The sequence below is a fragment of the Genypterus blacodes genome, unplaced genomic scaffold (assembly GCF_046128005.1).
Source record: "Genypterus blacodes isolate CSIRO-AG114 ecotype Tasmania unplaced genomic scaffold, CSIRO-AGI_Gbla_v1 ptg000021l_1, whole genome shotgun sequence".
Classification (NCBI taxonomy): domain Eukaryota; kingdom Metazoa; phylum Chordata; class Actinopteri; order Ophidiiformes; family Ophidiidae; genus Genypterus; species Genypterus blacodes.
Window position 1 is genome coordinate 5,737,501 of NW_027466834.1, and position 17,789 is coordinate 5,755,289.

Below are 17,789 nucleotides of genomic sequence, written 5' to 3' on the forward strand. Positions count from 1 at the left end.
CATCGTGGTCTCTTCCCATTCCAGCTCAACATCGCCTGAAAACCAAAACAAATGTGCTTAGAGTGAGCGGCCCTTTATGGGGATTTGTCTGTGTATGAATGTGTGTGTGTGTGTGTGGCTTACCTTCCATGGCTTCCAGTGAGTCCATCTTCTCCAGAGCGGAGTAGTTGACAAACCAAATGGATTGGCTGTTGCCTTTGCTGCTCAGAAGGTCCATCGTGCTTTGGTGCAGAAACATGTACTGTGCCTAACAGTACACACACATTGACACATTATTTCTTAGTGTTTTGATTGTTCAGATGATGCTTTGTTGGCTTGTATGTATGTCTGTCTGTCTGTCTCATGTAAACAGGGCGTAATTAAGAAATCTACCCTACAGTTTGTGAGTCATCATCTTCATTGACTCTTCATAAGAATGCAGGACCAGAATTTTTGTACTTGTTCTGAATATGAGCCATAAAACTAAAATACATAATATAAATATACGTATCCATAAGGTGAACCCACCAGATTCTGAACCATGCACATCCTCTCACTGCGCAGCTCAGCCACCAGGCCGTAAACATCCACAAAGTCGTGGTCTCTGACGTGCTGAATGAGATGGTCCAGGGCGATAAACACACCGGTCCTGCCCACACCGGCACTAAGGAGAGACAATAACATCTACTGCTTTAAAGGTGCAAGTCCTCCCTTGCGGGTAAATACATAAGGTACAGATACTACAACATTATTTAGCATCACAATAAAGTAGTTGCACAGGAGTGTAACTTTGAGGTACCTGCAGTGTACAGCTATTGTGCTGTTCTCGTTCCTATTGGCCCTCACGGCTTTCACAAACTGGATGAGAGTGCTGCTGGACTCTGGGACGCCGTGTTCAGGCCAGGATGTGTAGTTGAAATGATGAACCACCATGTAATTCCCATGCTACACACAAATATTTACAAAGAAAATATGACAGAAAATCAATAAATCTGTAGTTTAACAGGGAATATCTGTTTTTATACACAAAATTAAGTTATGTTATAATTAATGCTCATGTAACTTCCCATTCATGTAATAAACTGTTCTTTGTATTGAATTTCAGAAAATGTCAATAAATATTGTGTGTGTGTTATCTGCTTGGTTACCTTTTCTACTTTCAGGGCTCTGACAGTCCACTCGGGAAATACGTCCTCTGACAGTTTACTAATATAAATGTCACCAAACACTGACAGCGGCTTGTTGTCCTCCGGCCAGTACTTGTGACACCGAATCTGCAACACACAAACACACAAACACAGATAAAACCCTGCAGGTGCTGTCATCTGAATGTCACTTTTGATGTTACGTTACCAGAGGAACAGTAATCGTTTGTTGTCCGACCTGTTTTTAGGTTGTAGTTCTTGACTATTAAAGGCATCGGCAAGCGAGGGCACACACACACACACACACACACACACACACACACACACACACACACACACACACACACACACAAACTCACAGTGCCTTTTTTAATTTTAGCACAATTATTCCCTGATGAGGCTTAAAAGTTGTAGTGAGGTGCTGTTTGTGCGCTTGCAGCAAACTTATTAAATCATCAAAATTTCACAGTGAATCAAATTCACCTCAGCAAAATGGCACCCGTGGGAGACAGCTGGTGAGGGAGCCAGAGGGAGAGAGAGAGAGAGAGACAAAGACACATCTGGAAATCTGTATGTGTGTGTGTTTTCTGGCTCCCTTGGCTCCCCGGCTGCTTAGAACGCAGCTTGATGTTACAGGTGAGTGAATGTGTGTTTTTCTCCACACACACACACATACCTACTGTACTGCTCAGGTGCAGCTGCGTCTATTGCAGCATTAAATATATTTCCTGACTCACTCTGCCTTTCTCGTAACACTGTGCGAGCATAGCGATGGTGCGAGTTCCCGTTTCCCAGATCATCCTCCAAAAGTCTCCTACTGTACCAGGCAGAGGACCCTGGGTGGCTATGAACTCATTCGGACACAAGTAGCCCTACGAGACACAAAGACAGAAGAGGACAAGTCACACAAATACACAGAGCTCCTGATAGATTTGGAAAATAAAAACAGGTTTCGAATAAACTTTCAGTAACAAATGAAGAACTAATTTTGAAAACAGGATCACAGTTTTAATAAAATAATTGTAATCTGCATTCCCAGTAACCTCAAGGCTGATGTTGAGGTAAATGACATTATATATAACATTGAGAACATAAGTAACAGTGATATGATTGATTTTAGTTTGATTGTTGTGACCTGGAATGCAGAATACATTTTGACTTATAAACTAAATGAATTCTTGAAATATGTATCCTGAACATCATATTTGTATACACTTTCAAACCAAAATGTCAGATTTACTATCTATCTATATTATTTATCATTATCTGTCTGATAGAACTGGAGAGAGACACACAAAGATCCAGACTATAAGACAGAATAATTCTCCTCTAATTGCAACAAATATTTGTAGTGAATAACTAAACAATAAAGCAGAAGTGGAGTCGTCTCTTCGTCTTCACCGAAGGGTCTTGGTCAGCCAATCACTTGTACTCACTGAGATGAAGCTGGCATTGATGTAGTCAGAGCCCAGGGTGCCTGCTTCTGACATCAGCTTCACTCGGTTGTTATTATCTGCGCAGAGAATAGTGAGACTGGTGTGTGAAAAGCAACACTAACAGCACATTCATTATTGACCACTGGATGCCAGTTTCTTCTAACGTACAGGGTTTGATGTTGGTGAAGCGGTTCTTGGATCTGTTCCAGGGCAGATCGGCGTCTGAGGTGGCCAGATCCTGCAGGAGCTTGGGGAGCTCCTGGTGAGACAGACCAAGGCTTGACACTTGTGCATACATACACACACACCACTAGATGCTGTCTATAACAGTGGTAGTTCAAAGGCATTTGGCTGTTTACTCTTGAAGATGTCAAAATTGAGCAGTAAAACAGAAATGTCCAGATTTTGGACGGAGGAGACATACGGTTTGAAAGAGGACATAAGAAATGATTGGACGCCGTGTGTGTTAGAAGCCTCACAAGTAGTGACGGCCCAATGAAGCTTTACATTCCCAGCTGTTCAAATAACAACGATTCATTTCATCCCCTGGCATCATGTTATCTATGCACAACCCTCAGAGGATAAATGCCAATCAACTGCTCATCACTGATTCACACACACATTTTTAAACACACATCTGTAGGATTAAAGTCAGTCATGTTCTGGGTCACTTACGCCAAACTCCTCCTGGAACTTGGCATTCTCATTGGCACAGAGATCCTCTACATGTTGTAGGAAAGACTTCTTGTTGACAGGCCTGACAGAGTTGGTGTGGGAAAAACAGACAGACAGCAATACAAAAGAAATCCTTCAAAGCAATAACGGCGGATATTCTGTCAATTCATTCCAGGTCCCAAGGTGTTTTAGTGCTGCAGCTACTGTATCAATATTCACAATGATCACACTGGATGACTTACTTGAGTGATTTCCTGTAGCTGAGGAGCCTGGACAAAATAGACGGCAAAAATAAAACATAATAGACTCAGAAATCTCAGATCCCCAGTGCAGGCAGCAGTGATGTACATGACAGCAGAATTGATCCTCATCAGGGAGAAGAATGATACTGGATGGAGGCAAAGGATGCTGACACATTTTTATCCATTCTACTGAGATACTGAGATTTAACGCCAAGAGACTGAGTTTGGCGTTTTGGCCTAAAAAGACGGATTGGTATCATCGTGTGAAGACTTGCAGATGCACAGACCTTAACTATTTATTTTGCTTAAATTTCTGCCAAACCTTTACAAGCAATTTCATACACAGAGAGGGGATAAACAAATTAAACTGGCATCAAACAGAGTCAGCGTAGCTTTGCACAGAGGAAGCACAGCACACAGTCGACCACACACCGATGTTAATGACTCATTCCAGCTACAGCAACACTGTCAACCTCAGCCAACGCAACAGCGGTAACAAACACAAGTTAATGATGGACATATGTTGCTAGATGACAAGCTCATGGCAACATGCAGGGTGACACACATGCTAAAATGGGACACACACAAACCGAGGCCCAACTTACTGGATGACATATATCTCTTTCCGTCTAAAGAAGAAGGAAGAATACCTGGTGGAAGAAGAAGCAGCGAGTGAGGAACAAAATGCAAAGCGCAGGCGGTCCTGGATGGGCCCGTTAATGCATGTGTGAGCGTGCAAGCAAAGCTACGGGTGGCTATTTATGGGGGCGAATAGGAAAGGTGTTATTATTTCAACTGTATCGCATAAACCCTCCTCGGAACAAGCCGCCGTGTTTAGTGAGCACATCACACAGCTGGAGCACAACAATCAAGTGTGAAAGTTAAAGATCACAGCTATTAAAACTGCATCACTGCTCCTAAAATTTATGGCAAAGAATTCACAATTATGTTATGTTTACACTTTCATTCTGGACACTTCACGCTTCAGGAGGAGGTACGTTTGTTACTATGGATATATGGATTTAAGTCTTGTCCATCTTTTCCTCTTCAGTCCTGTTATTATTGTGCTTGTGTGTGAGTATGTGTGTGGTGTTTGTGTTTGCCACATCTACATCTACCTGCAGCCTTTATTGCAGTTTCACTATACATTATATACATGCTGATGTAGCAATTCTTGATATTGACCTTTAAATGCATTTCTTTCTGGTGGCAATGCATCGTGCAGATGTGACACAAACTGAATTGACACACTGAAAAGCATGACCAGCATCACCAAAAACTGACTTGACTGACATAAAATTGTAGCTTAGGAGGGAAGCGAAGGGTCCAGTGGTTATTGTGTGTTCATTCAGATAGAGGGCATGCAGGTGATGTTAGGTCCAAACTCCAAATCCAAACGACACACAGACGCACTGACCGGTTGAGTTTCTCATCTTTCAGCTCCAGATCTGCCACAGCGATGAGCTGATCCAGCTTAAACTTGATATCTATTTTCTCCGCATCGCTGGGTGAGTAAGTCTCACCCTCTTTGCGATGATGGATGCTGAGATTTGAGTGTGACAAACATTTCAACTTATTAGGAAACACTGCAATATTTGTCATAGGTTTTCAATATTTATGCTACACACACACTTAGGAAATGGCACAGATATGCAGACAAGACGTGCCTGTGACAGAATGGAATTTACAAACAAAATGTACAATAAAAATATCAATTATACGCAATATTATTATTGTAAAATCATCAGCCTATCAGCCTTAGCAGCATCAAAAAGTGTAGCTGGTTAGAGATTTAAGCTGTGATATTTGTGCGTTAAAAAGTGCGTAATCGTACTGTGAACTGTGATTTAGTACGTGTGCAAATGTTGCTAATTCAAAGACTGAATGGCAGTGGACAGTCTTACTTGACTGAGACACAGATAATGATGATTAACACAATCAAGAAGACAGAGAGGAGGACACCCAGAATGATCTGCTCGTCTCTGGTTAACAGCCCGTTCACTGCAGAGACAAAGGACAGAGAACTGAAGGCATCACACAATAACAACAAAGGGAGGTATAGGGGTAATTTTCTGCACTTATGATATGGAGCAGAGGCGGAAACATACATACCAGAAGTTCTGACGTGATCAGAGTACTCAGAGTCTGTGTACTGGCCGTGGCTGTTAGTGGCTCTGAATCTAAAACTGTTAATTCGGAGGGATAATCCGGTAAAAAGTGTCAGTATTATATTTTCACTGACTTATATTTGTATATTTGTGTGCGTCTTGGTGTGTGTGAGTGTGGTGCACTCACACGTAGACAGTGTTAGGCTTCAGAGGCCCGTTGCAGAGTTTGCTAGCGTTGTCCTCGTCCATACACTCGTCATTCTCTCCAATTACATACGCGGATCGGTGCGTCGCCTTGTCCTTCGAACATGGCGGGTTGGGGAAGCCGCCGTCGGTCAGGTAAGGGGCGGGCTGATGGTGAAACGCGTTCTTCCAATCAGTCAGGTTTTTGTTGTCCTTTACTGTAGCAGGATGGAAGTTACAGAGACGAGGAACCACAGGGTTTGAGTCAAAGTGTCCTTGGCTGTTGCTTACATTTCTCTTTCATTTTGCGAGATTTAGGAAAAGAATAAAGATAAAGAGCCACATGAATTCATTGAAAAGTGCCAATGTTTATGTGGAGTCATACCCCCTGATTCGGCGACGATGACCTGAATGTTTCTGATTGGTCCATTGTCGTCACTATAGAAACAGGCAGGCATGTGGATGGTGATACTCCTGTGGGTTACTATGGCAACCCCTCCATTGCTCAGCATTGCCTGAGGTCTTTGGGTTGGCTTGGGCGGGGCTGGGAACATATGCACATGTGACCAAAGAGGTGATCACAAGAAAACACTGCATTAGAACACTTGCACAGACCCATAATGCTGTGCAGTGACATAGAGCATCTATCCTGTACTGCTGCAGCAACAGTGAGAAACTCTGTAGAGGAGCACAGAGCACAGAGCACACACACACACACACCTTGGATCCCTGTGGCTATTGGCACTTCTGGACTGAGTGGGCCCTCTCCAGCCCCATTCACCGCTGCAATCTAGAAACGGATAAAATTGAAGGGAGGAAGACGGCGGAGAGAAGAGGGAAGACTGTGAGGGGAACTCACTGGGAAGAATGTGAGAATCCAAAGCACGCTGTCAGTGCTGCTACAGCTCTGGGTGTGTGACCACTGAGGGTTCATTCTAACGTACATGCCTGTGTGAATTCAGTATAAGAATATTGTCCTGACCCGTATTGTGTAATTCTGTCCTCCCTTCAGGCCCTCTATGACGGCGGTCACAGTGTTGTTGTCGTTCCTGGTGATGTGCAGGTTGTAGCTGGTCATGATCAGCATGCCGTCCTGGTAAATGTGCGCCATGTACGAGCTGATGTTTCCATTTGGCTCCGCCGGGGGAGTGAAAGTCACTAACACACTGGTCACTTCCTCTGGGATAACTGACAGGCTTACGTTGTTGGGTGGGTCTTTAGGTTCTTGAGGACAGTAGATAAGGACATTATATTTTGGACAGATGGGAAGGAGGAGATTTGTGAAAAAACCTGTAAACTTGCACTTACTCTCTTCCTTTGTTCGGATGAGAACAGGCTCACTAGACTTCCCATCCCTAATAGCATCCTTCAGTGGACCGGTGAAGGCAGTGACAGTCACAGAATAGTCCGTGAAAGCTGTCAAGTTTGTCAAAATGACAAACCTTAGCTCGCCTGGGGCAAGGACTTTGGAAAAGTTCAATCCTGGGTAATGCATCTGACAGGACAGCAGAAACAAACAGAGCATGGACACATTTAGTTAATGTATGAGTGTGAGAGCACAACTGGAGTAATTTCAGGTATTCTGCTTTTTGCTCTCTGTATTCTGGTGTGTTTACTTGCGTTGATGGTACTCACTGAGGTGACATGCACAAGATAAGATGTTGGTCCTGAGAGAACAGCAGGACTGTCCCATGTGATATTCAGTTCGTTGGAGGTAGAGGTCACCATGAGGTCACGGGGAGGGCCCTCAGGGTCTGGGGGAAGGGATGAGAGTAACAAACACACACCTTAGAGTGCTTATGACCGTATCCTACAATTGTATGCTCAATATCATATAAAATGTTTGCTTGGATAAAAACAAATAGCAAAAAAAAAGAGTGCTTATGACCTGAAACTCAATGAAGCAATGGCTCAGATTTCCATCAGATCATGCAACATCTACGATCATTTAACACAGGGAACTCAACCTACACATTGTGATGAATAGTCATGCTGATAAGCTGTGGCTTTTTAAACTTTGCAAATTGCTGTAGCCTCACCCATAGGTGAAATTCCATTAAATTTGGTAGAATTGCTATGATATTTAAATTTGTTAAGGCACAAATTGTCAAACCAACCATGTATATGAGCCATACTTGTATATGGAGCCACCTATGGTAAAACTACAGCTAGAGAAAGAGGTTTTATCACTGTCATGTTCTTACTCCCAACCAAGGTGCGTGTATAATTCCAAGGTGTGTATTCTCCGACTCCAGCACTGGTGACAGCTGCCACTTTGAAGCGGTAGTATCTGTATTTAGCCACGGGTTGAAGTGTGAAACTGTGGAGCAATTCCGAGCTTCCTGAGCCATTCACTGGGAAAGCTACATCACTGTCTACACAGTCTGAGTCCAGTTCTTCCTCAGGGGCCGGATGTGCTGCACCGAGGGGGTCTGGTTCACAGGCAGGTGAAAGCAGCTGTGCAATGACTCGGTACACTTTCAGCAGGCCTGGCATGGAGAGCGGTGAAGCCCAGTGAAGTGTCACACTGTCAGATGTGACCTGAGATATGGTCATGAAGCGAGGGGCACCTGGAGCTTCCAAGGAACACAAAAATGACTGAAGTAAGTATTCACTTTCAATTGAAATCTGTGGAATTCATAGAAAATCACTGGGATAATGTGTCAACAGATTAGCTTCAATTAGATAATTAGATGTGCATTATTCTGAATTCTGTGCAGCACAGTGGCGCCGCAGCCCCCCCTGGAAATCGCTGGCCCCCCCAGTGGCGCCCCCACCGGCCACTTGACCTTCCATCACTCACACTATCGCGCACTCACCGGTGCCGGCGCACCCACTGTGGGGGGTGGGTGTTGTCCGCACCGGCGCGGCACACTTGCCGGTGCGAGTGTGCCCCCCCCCATCCCGTCAACAGAAATCACGGACAGCACCCTTCCCCCCCCGTCAACGTTTTGGTTTTGGTTGGCCACCCCAAGATTTTCAGTGGCCCCATCTGGCCGCCCCAGGGAACATTTCTGCAGGCGCCACTGGTGCAGAATCACACCCAGTGCAGTCAGAATGGTTACCTGATTCTGAAAGAGTAGTTGCAGTACAATTTATCTCATGTCCTGGTCCTGCAGAATTGACTGGGATCACAGTGAGACTGTACTCCTGGTCTGGTGACAGTCCAGTCACTGTGTACTCTGGAGTGAAGGCCTGGTGTGTGAGCGTCTCTGAGTTAAACTCCACTAGAATCTGGTAAAAAAGGATCTGTCCATTAGGACTAGCTGGAAGGTCCCAGGACAGCTGCACTGAATCCCAACTCTGCCCAGAGCAAGACAGGTTCCTCACTTCATCAGACACTGTAAACACATACACACACACACAAACACACACACAGCAATTGCATGTATCAAATTTTCAGTCATTTCATGGCTCGGGCCTAAAATCTGCAGCTATGCTAGTGCCATGCATGCTATTTAGGCTTTTGCAACAAAAACAGTGCAACTTTTTAACTTGACATCATTAGTTACCATTAGCCGTTTTCAATCATGCTTATGTTGAGCTTTACTTAATCTTTAATCTTAATCTCTAAGGAGAATAAAACTAATCTGCATGAGGCAGCCTGTATGAAGAAACAAGTGTGTACCTGATTCATTGGTGGTGAAGGTCACAGGGCTGCTGTAGTGGTTCCCGTTGCCCACTCTGGTGTAACTGCAAACACTGATCTCATAGGAGCGATGTGGCTTGAAGCCTGATATATACTCTGTGGTTGATGGACCAGAGGAATTCTAAATGTGTACAAACCACAGCACATAAAATTATTCATACAGTTGGCCCAAGCAAACTGATAAGATAAAATAAACAGTGGCTTGTGGTCACTGTAGGTGATAACATCATTCTATCAGGGCACACATGTGGCACGTGTGTGTATCTATGATGTTACAGCTGAGTGGTGTTTTCCCTGAGAAATTAGAGCTGTATCAGTGGGTACTGTTACTGGGGAGTGTGCGCATGTGTGTTGTTGTTGCTATGGAGCAACTTTTGGTGTGTGAAATTAGCAGTACCTGGTGTGTGACGCTGTGCGTGATGAGCTCTCGGATTCTAAACCCGTAGTGTGTTACCACTCCATTGGGTTCCAGAGCAGCTTCCCAGCTCAGCCACACAGAGACAGACGTATGGTTGTATATGGTCAGGTTACGGGGAGGGGACATGGGGCCTGAGACATATAGTTAATCAGACAAAAAGATACATTGACTTATCAAACCAATGGGTCCTTGACAAATAAATACTGTGTAGTTGGTATTTTCATTGGTATGAAGAGTCAGGGACTGATCTTTTCAACTCACCTCCTTCATCAGTGTGTAGCATCAGCAGGAGAGCAGGACCTGAGCCTTTACGCGTTGTAGCTATGATGGTGACATTGTACTGTGTGTATGGAAGCAGGTTAGTGAGGATGAAAGAGGTGTTGGAGGTTTGAGTGGTGTTGGAGCCCCCAGGGCCAAACAGTGTGAGGGTATACTCTGTTATCTCCCCATTGGCCTCTAGGGGGCGCTGCCAGACCACAGCGACAGAGGAAGAGGACAGGTTCCTGGTGGACACCAACAATGGAGCAGAACTAGGGACTGGGGACACACAGGCACACATACATCAGTGACAGTGTGAACTCGCAATGAATGACAAGTTTTTAGAACCTGGCATGCACGTGAACTCACTGTCATCGTCTGTTCGCAAATACATGGTGCTGGTATGGTTGTGGGCAGGACCAGCACCAGTTGCTGGGGTAACAGTGAACACGTAGGGGAAATACTTCCTCAGTTTGGTGAACAAGTAGACAGTGTCAGTTGTGGATGTTTTGATGGTCTTGCTGGCAGATCCTTGGTTGGATCCAGAGAGGTTCTGGGCTTCACCAGCCTCCTGCAACGTGAGCAGATAATGGGGACGACCATTTGGCTGAAGGGGAGGGTCCCAGCTTACAATGATGGCTGTGGAGCTGAAGATTTGAGCTGTCAGGTTGTGGACGGAATCACTGGGTACTGAAAAGGAAGAGAAGTAGAAAAGTGAGGATGCTGATTGAAATGTGTGGGCATGTGAATGCATGCTTATACTTCCAGGGTGTAAATCAGGCCATCAATCAATTATACACCGAGAAATAAACAACACGCAGCTCATCATCATGATGTTAGTGTCATAATCTGTCAAACGTCCCATCATAATTATTGGCAATACTCTCTCTAACATAGTAAACAACAGTACATCAAGAAGCATATTATATGTGGCATGACAGTGCAGAAAACAGTTCAGTCAGATAAACACGACATACAAAATGAAAAGCTCATAAACAGTATACAGTAGTAAACGTGGGAGTGTGCAGAGTTCTTTAGGATGGAAACGTTCACACTGAAAATCTTGAAACTGAAAGAGGTTGAGAAGAAAATACTCATCCTGACCACACCCATTTTGAGTGTCCATCCTCTCCTCCTCAGTATGTATGGAATAGTCAAAGAGAACTGAACAGTATGGTACACATGTAGAAAGGGTGAGGTAAAGGAGAAAAAGGGTCATAAAACTTGAGAGCTCCATAAGATGAATGAATGGCTGAAAAGGCCATGTGTGCATGAGGGTCTGAGCCCAGGGGAGTGAACCCCTTCTGGGCTTGGCTGAGACAGGTTGGCCAGGAGGTCCGGTGCTTGGTTGATAGTGGAGTGGCTAGAGCACAGGCAGAGATACAGAGTCAGTATGAGTGGTAATCATTCCGAAACAGAGAATACTTAAAGCACAATCTAAACAAGAAAACAATGATATATGTTTGTGGCTGTTTTCAAGGGGTGTCTACGCCATTTTTCTCAAAATCACATAAAAACAAAGGCTAAAATATTAAAAAGACTAGATACAACTACAAATATGATGCGCAAAAGCCAGTTTCCATGGTAACAAGACAATTGTAGCACAAGCGCAGCATGAACTTTCTCTTGGAAGGGGGCAGATAATGCAAAGCACGTCAGGCTTTGTTAGCGTGAGTCATAAAATCATAAAGGGTGTTTTTGTGAGGTTCCTCTCTGCTCTATTTCTAACTCCGCACAACTTTCATTGTGTTCAGTGAAAGGAAACACAAACTGGGTGTCTCCAGGGAACAGAGTCTCACAGGACAAAAATACAGCCAGTTTGCTAGACTGTCAGACTGTAATCTCCTTTCACCAACAGCTGGAAAGTTACATCTTTAATCAGAGTTTTTATGTAATTTTTTTAAGGAAGTTAAAGAGTTTTGAAAAAAGTGTGCAGACTTCCTCCCCAGTGAGACTGCTCAGTGAATTACTATCTAACCTCAGGTGTCCATATTAATATGAGTTGACTCTCTCAATCTAGAGTGTGTGCTGGTGTGCATGTCTGTGTAACTGACTGACCATCCTCAGGTACAAACAGGGTTAGGGGCTCAGTCCGGACCCCCCCATCCCCCTGCAAAGTGCTGGAGGTCATCCACAGGGTGTAGTTTGTGCCTCCAATCAGCCCAGTCAGAGTGTAAATGAGAGTCGAGTCAGCGTTGGAAACTGTAATTCTCTAGAGAGGGAAAGAAAGCGCCGAGGGCTCTTTGACACACTGGAGAATGTGCTCTGCATGAGCATCAACGCATCAGCATCAAATGTGTGCTGTGTCTCACCTGCTCAGTGATGTTTTCATTGTAAGCATAGTAAATGGTGTAGTGTGTAATAATTCCATTGGGTTGATTGGGTGGGTTCCACAACATGGTGACTGAAGAGGTGGTCACATTTGCGAAAGACAAATTCTGCGGGGGGTCAAATGGCTCTAATGGCCGAAGAGTACAGAGACAAAGGACAGGCAGGTAATCTGGAAGTTAGAGTGAAATTACCCATAAAGAAATCCAGACAAAGCATGGTACAATGCAATACAATGGAACAGAAAATAAAAATAAAAACCTTTTCTCAATTTTTTTCTTTTCCCTCCATTTATTTTACGATTGAACAGTTTGGCTTAATGTTGAATTGCGGATAAGATAACTGAATTCAACCTTGATTTCCAGAATGGAATCAAGAAAGAAAAATAGCACCACCAACCCCAAATCCTTCACCTGAATCGAGGGTAGTAAAGCTGATGTGTATAAGCACTCCTCCATCTCCCAGTCTGGTCCAGCTGGAGACAGATGCGTTGTACTGACTCTCTGCATCCACCTGAATAACCACTGAAGTCGTTGTTACATTTTGGTACTGCTCACTTGTTTCATTCCTAAAAGAGACAGCAAATGTTTGAGATGCAGCACGTGCTGTGCTTTTAAGAGTAACAATGTTTAAATGTGCCTCTTTTTCTTGTGGAACTCACCAAATTCTGACAATGTAGTAAAGTATGTCTGAATTGGCTTCGAGAGGTGGTACCCATGACAACTCTACCTCATAATCTGACAACTTCCTGGAGCGGAGGAACTGAGGAGGTGTGTCTGGAGCTGAGATGCAGGAGAAAGACTTTCCAGTTGACATGAAAAGTTAAAACCTACCGTCTTCGAAACTGACAGTGCTCAGTTATAAAGAATATTTGCATTTTGTATATCAGGAACTCAGAAGACCATCAGGAACAGAATTTCGCCCTGAAATAAAAATCTAGTTAGTAGTAAGGATTCCCTGTTTGTTCTCAGTCCTGTTGGGTGCAACGTCTCACATGGGATCAAGTACCTGTGATGTAACACCATTAGCATTCCCTGTAACAGAGAAATGTAACTGAAGAGGAAAAGACGAGAGGAAAGTCAGATCACATCAGACGCCCTTTGAACTCGATAGTCTATCGTGACGTAAACATGGACACTGAAAACAAACCCTCCTCTTCCCTCTTTCCCCTCCCCGTCCCTCTCACCATCCTCCAGTGTGGTGATGTTGAGCGGGTCACTGCTGTGGTTGCCGGCTCCGACACGTGTGTGTGCCTGCACCATGACGCGGTACTGTGCAAACTTCTTCAGATGTGTGATGCGGATGAAGTTTGTTGGGGTGGTGAGGTTCAGGTGGTGAGTGGAGTTCCAAAGCTCCAGGCTGTAGTGGGTAATGACCCCATTAGGCACCAGAGGGGGCTGCCATGTGACGTTCACCTCATTGGGGCTGACCGAATCATAGGAGAGGTTATACGGAGGACTGCCCGGGACTGGAGTGAGAAGAAAATAATGGAGGTAAACACAAGGATGCGGTTAAACTCAAATCTGAACTCTATATTGCCACCATCTGTCCATATTTGTGTATTTATGTGGGAGGGAGTATCTATGAACCAACCGTCTTCTCCAGACAGCACGTGTAAGGTGTCTGAAGTTTGGTTGCCATGTCCAAAACGCGTGTAGGCCTTGACAGACACATTGTAATAGGAGAATGGCTTTAGGCTCATCAGGGTGATGCTGGTGGAGGAAGTGTTCACCAAAGCAGAAAAGGATTCGTCCTCATACAGGACCTCGTATCTCTGGATCTCTCCATTGGCTTTCTCTGGCGCTGACCAGGCCAGGGTGACAGTGGAGGGGCTGGTGTCGACCACCATGAGGTCTTCAGGGGGGGAGTCAGGCTCTGAGGGTGGCAAGGAGACATATATGAGAAGTGGACGTGAAACTGAAGAAATGAAAAATGATTAAAATGTGTGTGAATCGTTAATCTAAATGCAGTCAGTCCAATGAAATAGGAATTATGAAATATGTAAATTCTGTTATGCCAGCACTATTTATGTATTTGCAGATAAGGAACATTTTCCTTTGTGGTTTGTGTGCTTACATGGCATGCAGCAATCAATATGCAAATGAGGCTCTGGGCCATGTCTCAGCAATTCATCTGAATTAATTTCACTAATGTGATGATGTATTTATGAAATTTATTACAGATCAACATGCCCAGCTGCCAGACTGATTAAAAAAAAGCATAAAAACATGAATTAATCCTGTTGATGTTTTTAATGATTTTTGTATTTCTGAAATTAAATTTAAGATCAACACTCTTACGCTCTGCTGAGAAAGGTTTGGATCAGGTTCTGTTGCTAAGCTTTGCAGAGTGTGTGTGCAGTGTGTGGTTTGCGTTAAGCACACACCATCTTCTAAGGTGAGAACAAAGACGTCGTCCTCTGCAGACATAGAGCTTTCTCCTGCAGCAGTCGATGCAGCCACACGCAGCTTATAAGTCGTATACTTGTCCAAACCTTCACAAGAGAACAGAAAGAAAAAATACGTTAATCAACAGACCACCAGCATGATGATCAGGTTAGTCAGCGCATGTATGTGTGTGCCCTACCTGTAATCAATACGCTGGTGTTTGAAGTAACCCACTCCTGGGCCTCATCAGTGCCATTTAGGACATAGGCGGTGTAATGCGTGATCAATCCATTAGGGTTGAGTGGTGGCATCCAGCTCACAAGTATGGAAGTGGAGCTGATGTTTTCATAGGAGACGCTGAGCACCGAGCTCGGGACTGAACACAAGCAGAGCAACATTAGCAACATAGAATTAAAAGATATTTATTCCCTACAGACTTATTTTACTTTTATTTATTAGCTATCCGATTGCTGAGTATTGCTGAGAATAATCCCCAGATCTTTAGCGTGTGACCACCCACCCTGCTCTCTGGTCTTCTCACTGATATTTGTGGGGGGGCCCTCTCCAATGGTGGTGGAGGCGGTGACTTTAAACGTGTACTCGGTGAAGGGATTCAGGTCAAAAACCAGGTAAGACAACTCCTTGGACAAAACATTGACCACCTCCTCTCTCACTGTCACACCTACAGCAACACATGCAGAGAGAGCCAAAGCAGGATTTACAGGTTTAAATCTGTTCTGGTATTCATGAAATAAAGGTGGTTTGAGGTATAGAGAGGCGGTGTGTATGGTTAGTGTGCTCCCACCAGTTGTCCCAGAAGCGGCAGTGTTGCGTGTTGAACCGTATCCGGTTAGCAAAGCATTGCGGGTAGACAGCTGGGGCTGGCTAGGGGTCAGGGTCAAGGTGGAGACATCAGGGGTCAAAGCACCAGTCTGTGATTGCCGTGTAAGCCAGGGTGGGAGTGTTGCAGGAGACACAGTGGTTATAGAGAATGCAGAGGTCCCAGAAACTGCAGGGTCAGAGGGTAAGCTGGCTCCAGTAGCCAAAGTGGTGAAGGGAATCTCAGTGAGCGTGGGCTTAACAGCAAGATCATGGCTGAGCACATCAGTGTTAGTTCTATGATCAGGGTTTCCAGAGGGCGTGAAGCTTAGAGCAGCGTCTGTGGTAGCAGTGGTGTGGTCAGAAACACTAGGGGTAAAAATTGGCGGAGAGGTGATTAAGCTGAGGTCAGCTTCTCTCTTACGGCGCCCTGAGTTGCCATGGAGATCAGGTGGAAGCGTCCTTTCTTCATTCAAGTCAGTTGTATTCATATTCTGATGGAAGACAAACGCATTCAGACGGAAACAATCAAATGAATGGCTCATGGCTCAGTACTCCCTTTAAAACAAGCAATGCCGGCTTGTAGTTCTGCATCACAGGTTGAGGCTTAGCTGTGATATTGTTTTACTTACATTCCATTTTTGTTAACCATTCCATAGCAGAGCTCGACAGTACTTTACTATATTGTAAGCTGAAGACTAACTGTAGTATAATTTGACCTGATGAGAATGACAGCTTGCCTACCGGTTCTGAGGTGAGAGTGATGTCCTGCAGCAGAGTGGCATCGGCCAGGACCTGTAGTCTGTACTGGGTGATCATGCCGTTGGGCTGGGCTGGGATTTTCCAGCTCACAAGGATCGAAACCGAGTCTTCAGCTGTAGCTACGAGGTCCTGTACTGCACTGGGCGCTAAACACACACACACACACACACACACACACACACAAACACACACATGCAAATAACAGTGTCGACCAATGAGGCATAAACGGGACAAATTCTCATAAAGCACTATAAGACATGCGTTTCTTACCTTCACCAAGTGTAAGTACATTAGCCTCTGCAGCTGGCCCTACTTCTCCAGCAGCTTTGGCTCGTACGGCCACCGTGTACTGTGTGAAGGGGATCAAACCAGGTATGACAGACCGCATGTCTATAGTGCTGTTCTCAGACATATAACCTAAGCAAAAGAGAAAACAAATCATTAGAAATGTGTCATTCTGTTGTAGAGTTTGGTCTAGAGAGACGCTATTTAATGACCTGTTGGCCCATAAAGGTAGATGATGTAGTTGAATTTTCCAGTGATAATGGTGGGAGAAATCCAAGACACAGAGATCGATCTAGATGTCACATCTATGGAGAGGTTCTGTGGGGGGTCCTCTGGGGCTGCATGTACACAAAGAAAAGATGTTCAACATACATGCATACCATATAAAGGACATACATGCTGATGACGTGTGGAAACACTGCTCTGCACCTGATTCAGGCATGCGGACCATGGTGGAAGCGATCTGTCCCTCCCCATCTGAGGTGAAGGCAGAGACCTCAAACAGGTAGGCAGTGTAAGGCCGCAGCTGATCAACTCCTACGGATATGGGCACGCTCCAGGACGCTGCAGGGGGCACCGCAGAGAGGGTGATGGGGGGAGACGACGCTGTTACCTCCAAGGGGCTCATCGTTGCCCGGGACAGGATATCAGCAGCATCCTGGACACATCATAGGTGGGGAAAAACACACTTTCAACTTTGACATGGTTGCAAAATGGTGTTATAACTTTGAAATAAACCGTCGTATAAACAGGGTTTAATACGTTGCAGTGAGGTAGTGCTCCAGTCATGATTTCCTCCGCGTTGACCTCCAGCGTTCGGACCGTTAGGCCCGTACGTGCGTGTTTAGCTTTGACTGCAAACTTAGTGATGAGGCCATTGATGCGGTGTGGCAGGAACCACGTCACCATGACAGACGTGTGGTTCTGTGCAAACGCTGTCAGGTTGGTCACCAGGCCTGGAGCTGCATTCATACACACACACACACACACACACACACACACACACACACACATAAAATATAGTCATTTATCTATCATTATGACTTCTATATTTTTATTATTTTAAAAGCAGAATGACAGAATGAACAAAGGTGTGTGTGTGTGTGTGTGTGTGT

At 44.8% G+C, this 17,789-nt stretch overlaps 1 protein-coding gene across 1 annotated transcript in view; it reads right to left on the reverse strand.

Moving 5' to 3' along the window:
• The window catches only part of ptprq (protein tyrosine phosphatase receptor type Q), a 29,602-nt gene that overhangs the window by 3 nt on the left and 11,810 nt on the right, over positions 1–17,789 (reverse strand). Inside the window, exons 23-63 of the mRNA XM_076142386.1 lie at positions 17,437–17,636; positions 17,104–17,332; positions 16,887–17,012; positions 16,660–16,806; positions 16,372–16,535; positions 15,614–16,121; positions 15,329–15,490; positions 15,008–15,184; positions 14,808–14,915; positions 14,015–14,296; positions 13,608–13,889; positions 13,083–13,203; positions 12,835–12,989; positions 12,406–12,551; positions 12,152–12,305; positions 10,463–10,783; positions 10,097–10,372; positions 9,815–9,966; positions 9,397–9,538; positions 8,834–9,109; positions 7,973–8,344; positions 7,413–7,522; positions 7,077–7,263; positions 6,751–6,992; positions 6,489–6,558; positions 6,154–6,312; positions 5,773–5,986; positions 5,590–5,663; positions 5,382–5,478; positions 4,895–5,020; positions 4,083–4,127; positions 3,478–3,504; positions 3,236–3,317; positions 2,729–2,819; positions 2,561–2,637; positions 1,862–1,996; positions 1,128–1,253; positions 779–924; positions 508–643; positions 124–247; positions 1–35 (exon numbers count right to left, since the gene is read on the reverse strand). The exon at positions 1–35 is cut by the window's left edge and continues 3 nt beyond it. Of these exons, the coding sequence (XP_075998501.1) occupies positions 1–35; positions 124–247; positions 508–643; positions 779–924; positions 1,128–1,253; positions 1,862–1,996; positions 2,561–2,637; positions 2,729–2,819; positions 3,236–3,317; positions 3,478–3,504; positions 4,083–4,127; positions 4,895–5,020; positions 5,382–5,478; positions 5,590–5,663; positions 5,773–5,986; positions 6,154–6,312; positions 6,489–6,558; positions 6,751–6,992; positions 7,077–7,263; positions 7,413–7,522; positions 7,973–8,344; positions 8,834–9,109; positions 9,397–9,538; positions 9,815–9,966; positions 10,097–10,372; positions 10,463–10,783; positions 12,152–12,305; positions 12,406–12,551; positions 12,835–12,989; positions 13,083–13,203; positions 13,608–13,889; positions 14,015–14,296; positions 14,808–14,915; positions 15,008–15,184; positions 15,329–15,490; positions 15,614–16,121; positions 16,372–16,535; positions 16,660–16,806; positions 16,887–17,012; positions 17,104–17,332; positions 17,437–17,636 (6,803 nt within the window). The remainder of the gene's footprint in view (positions 36–123; positions 248–507; positions 644–778; positions 925–1,127; positions 1,254–1,861; positions 1,997–2,560; positions 2,638–2,728; positions 2,820–3,235; positions 3,318–3,477; positions 3,505–4,082; positions 4,128–4,894; positions 5,021–5,381; positions 5,479–5,589; positions 5,664–5,772; positions 5,987–6,153; positions 6,313–6,488; positions 6,559–6,750; positions 6,993–7,076; positions 7,264–7,412; positions 7,523–7,972; positions 8,345–8,833; positions 9,110–9,396; positions 9,539–9,814; positions 9,967–10,096; positions 10,373–10,462; positions 10,784–12,151; positions 12,306–12,405; positions 12,552–12,834; positions 12,990–13,082; positions 13,204–13,607; positions 13,890–14,014; positions 14,297–14,807; positions 14,916–15,007; positions 15,185–15,328; positions 15,491–15,613; positions 16,122–16,371; positions 16,536–16,659; positions 16,807–16,886; positions 17,013–17,103; positions 17,333–17,436; positions 17,637–17,789) is intronic.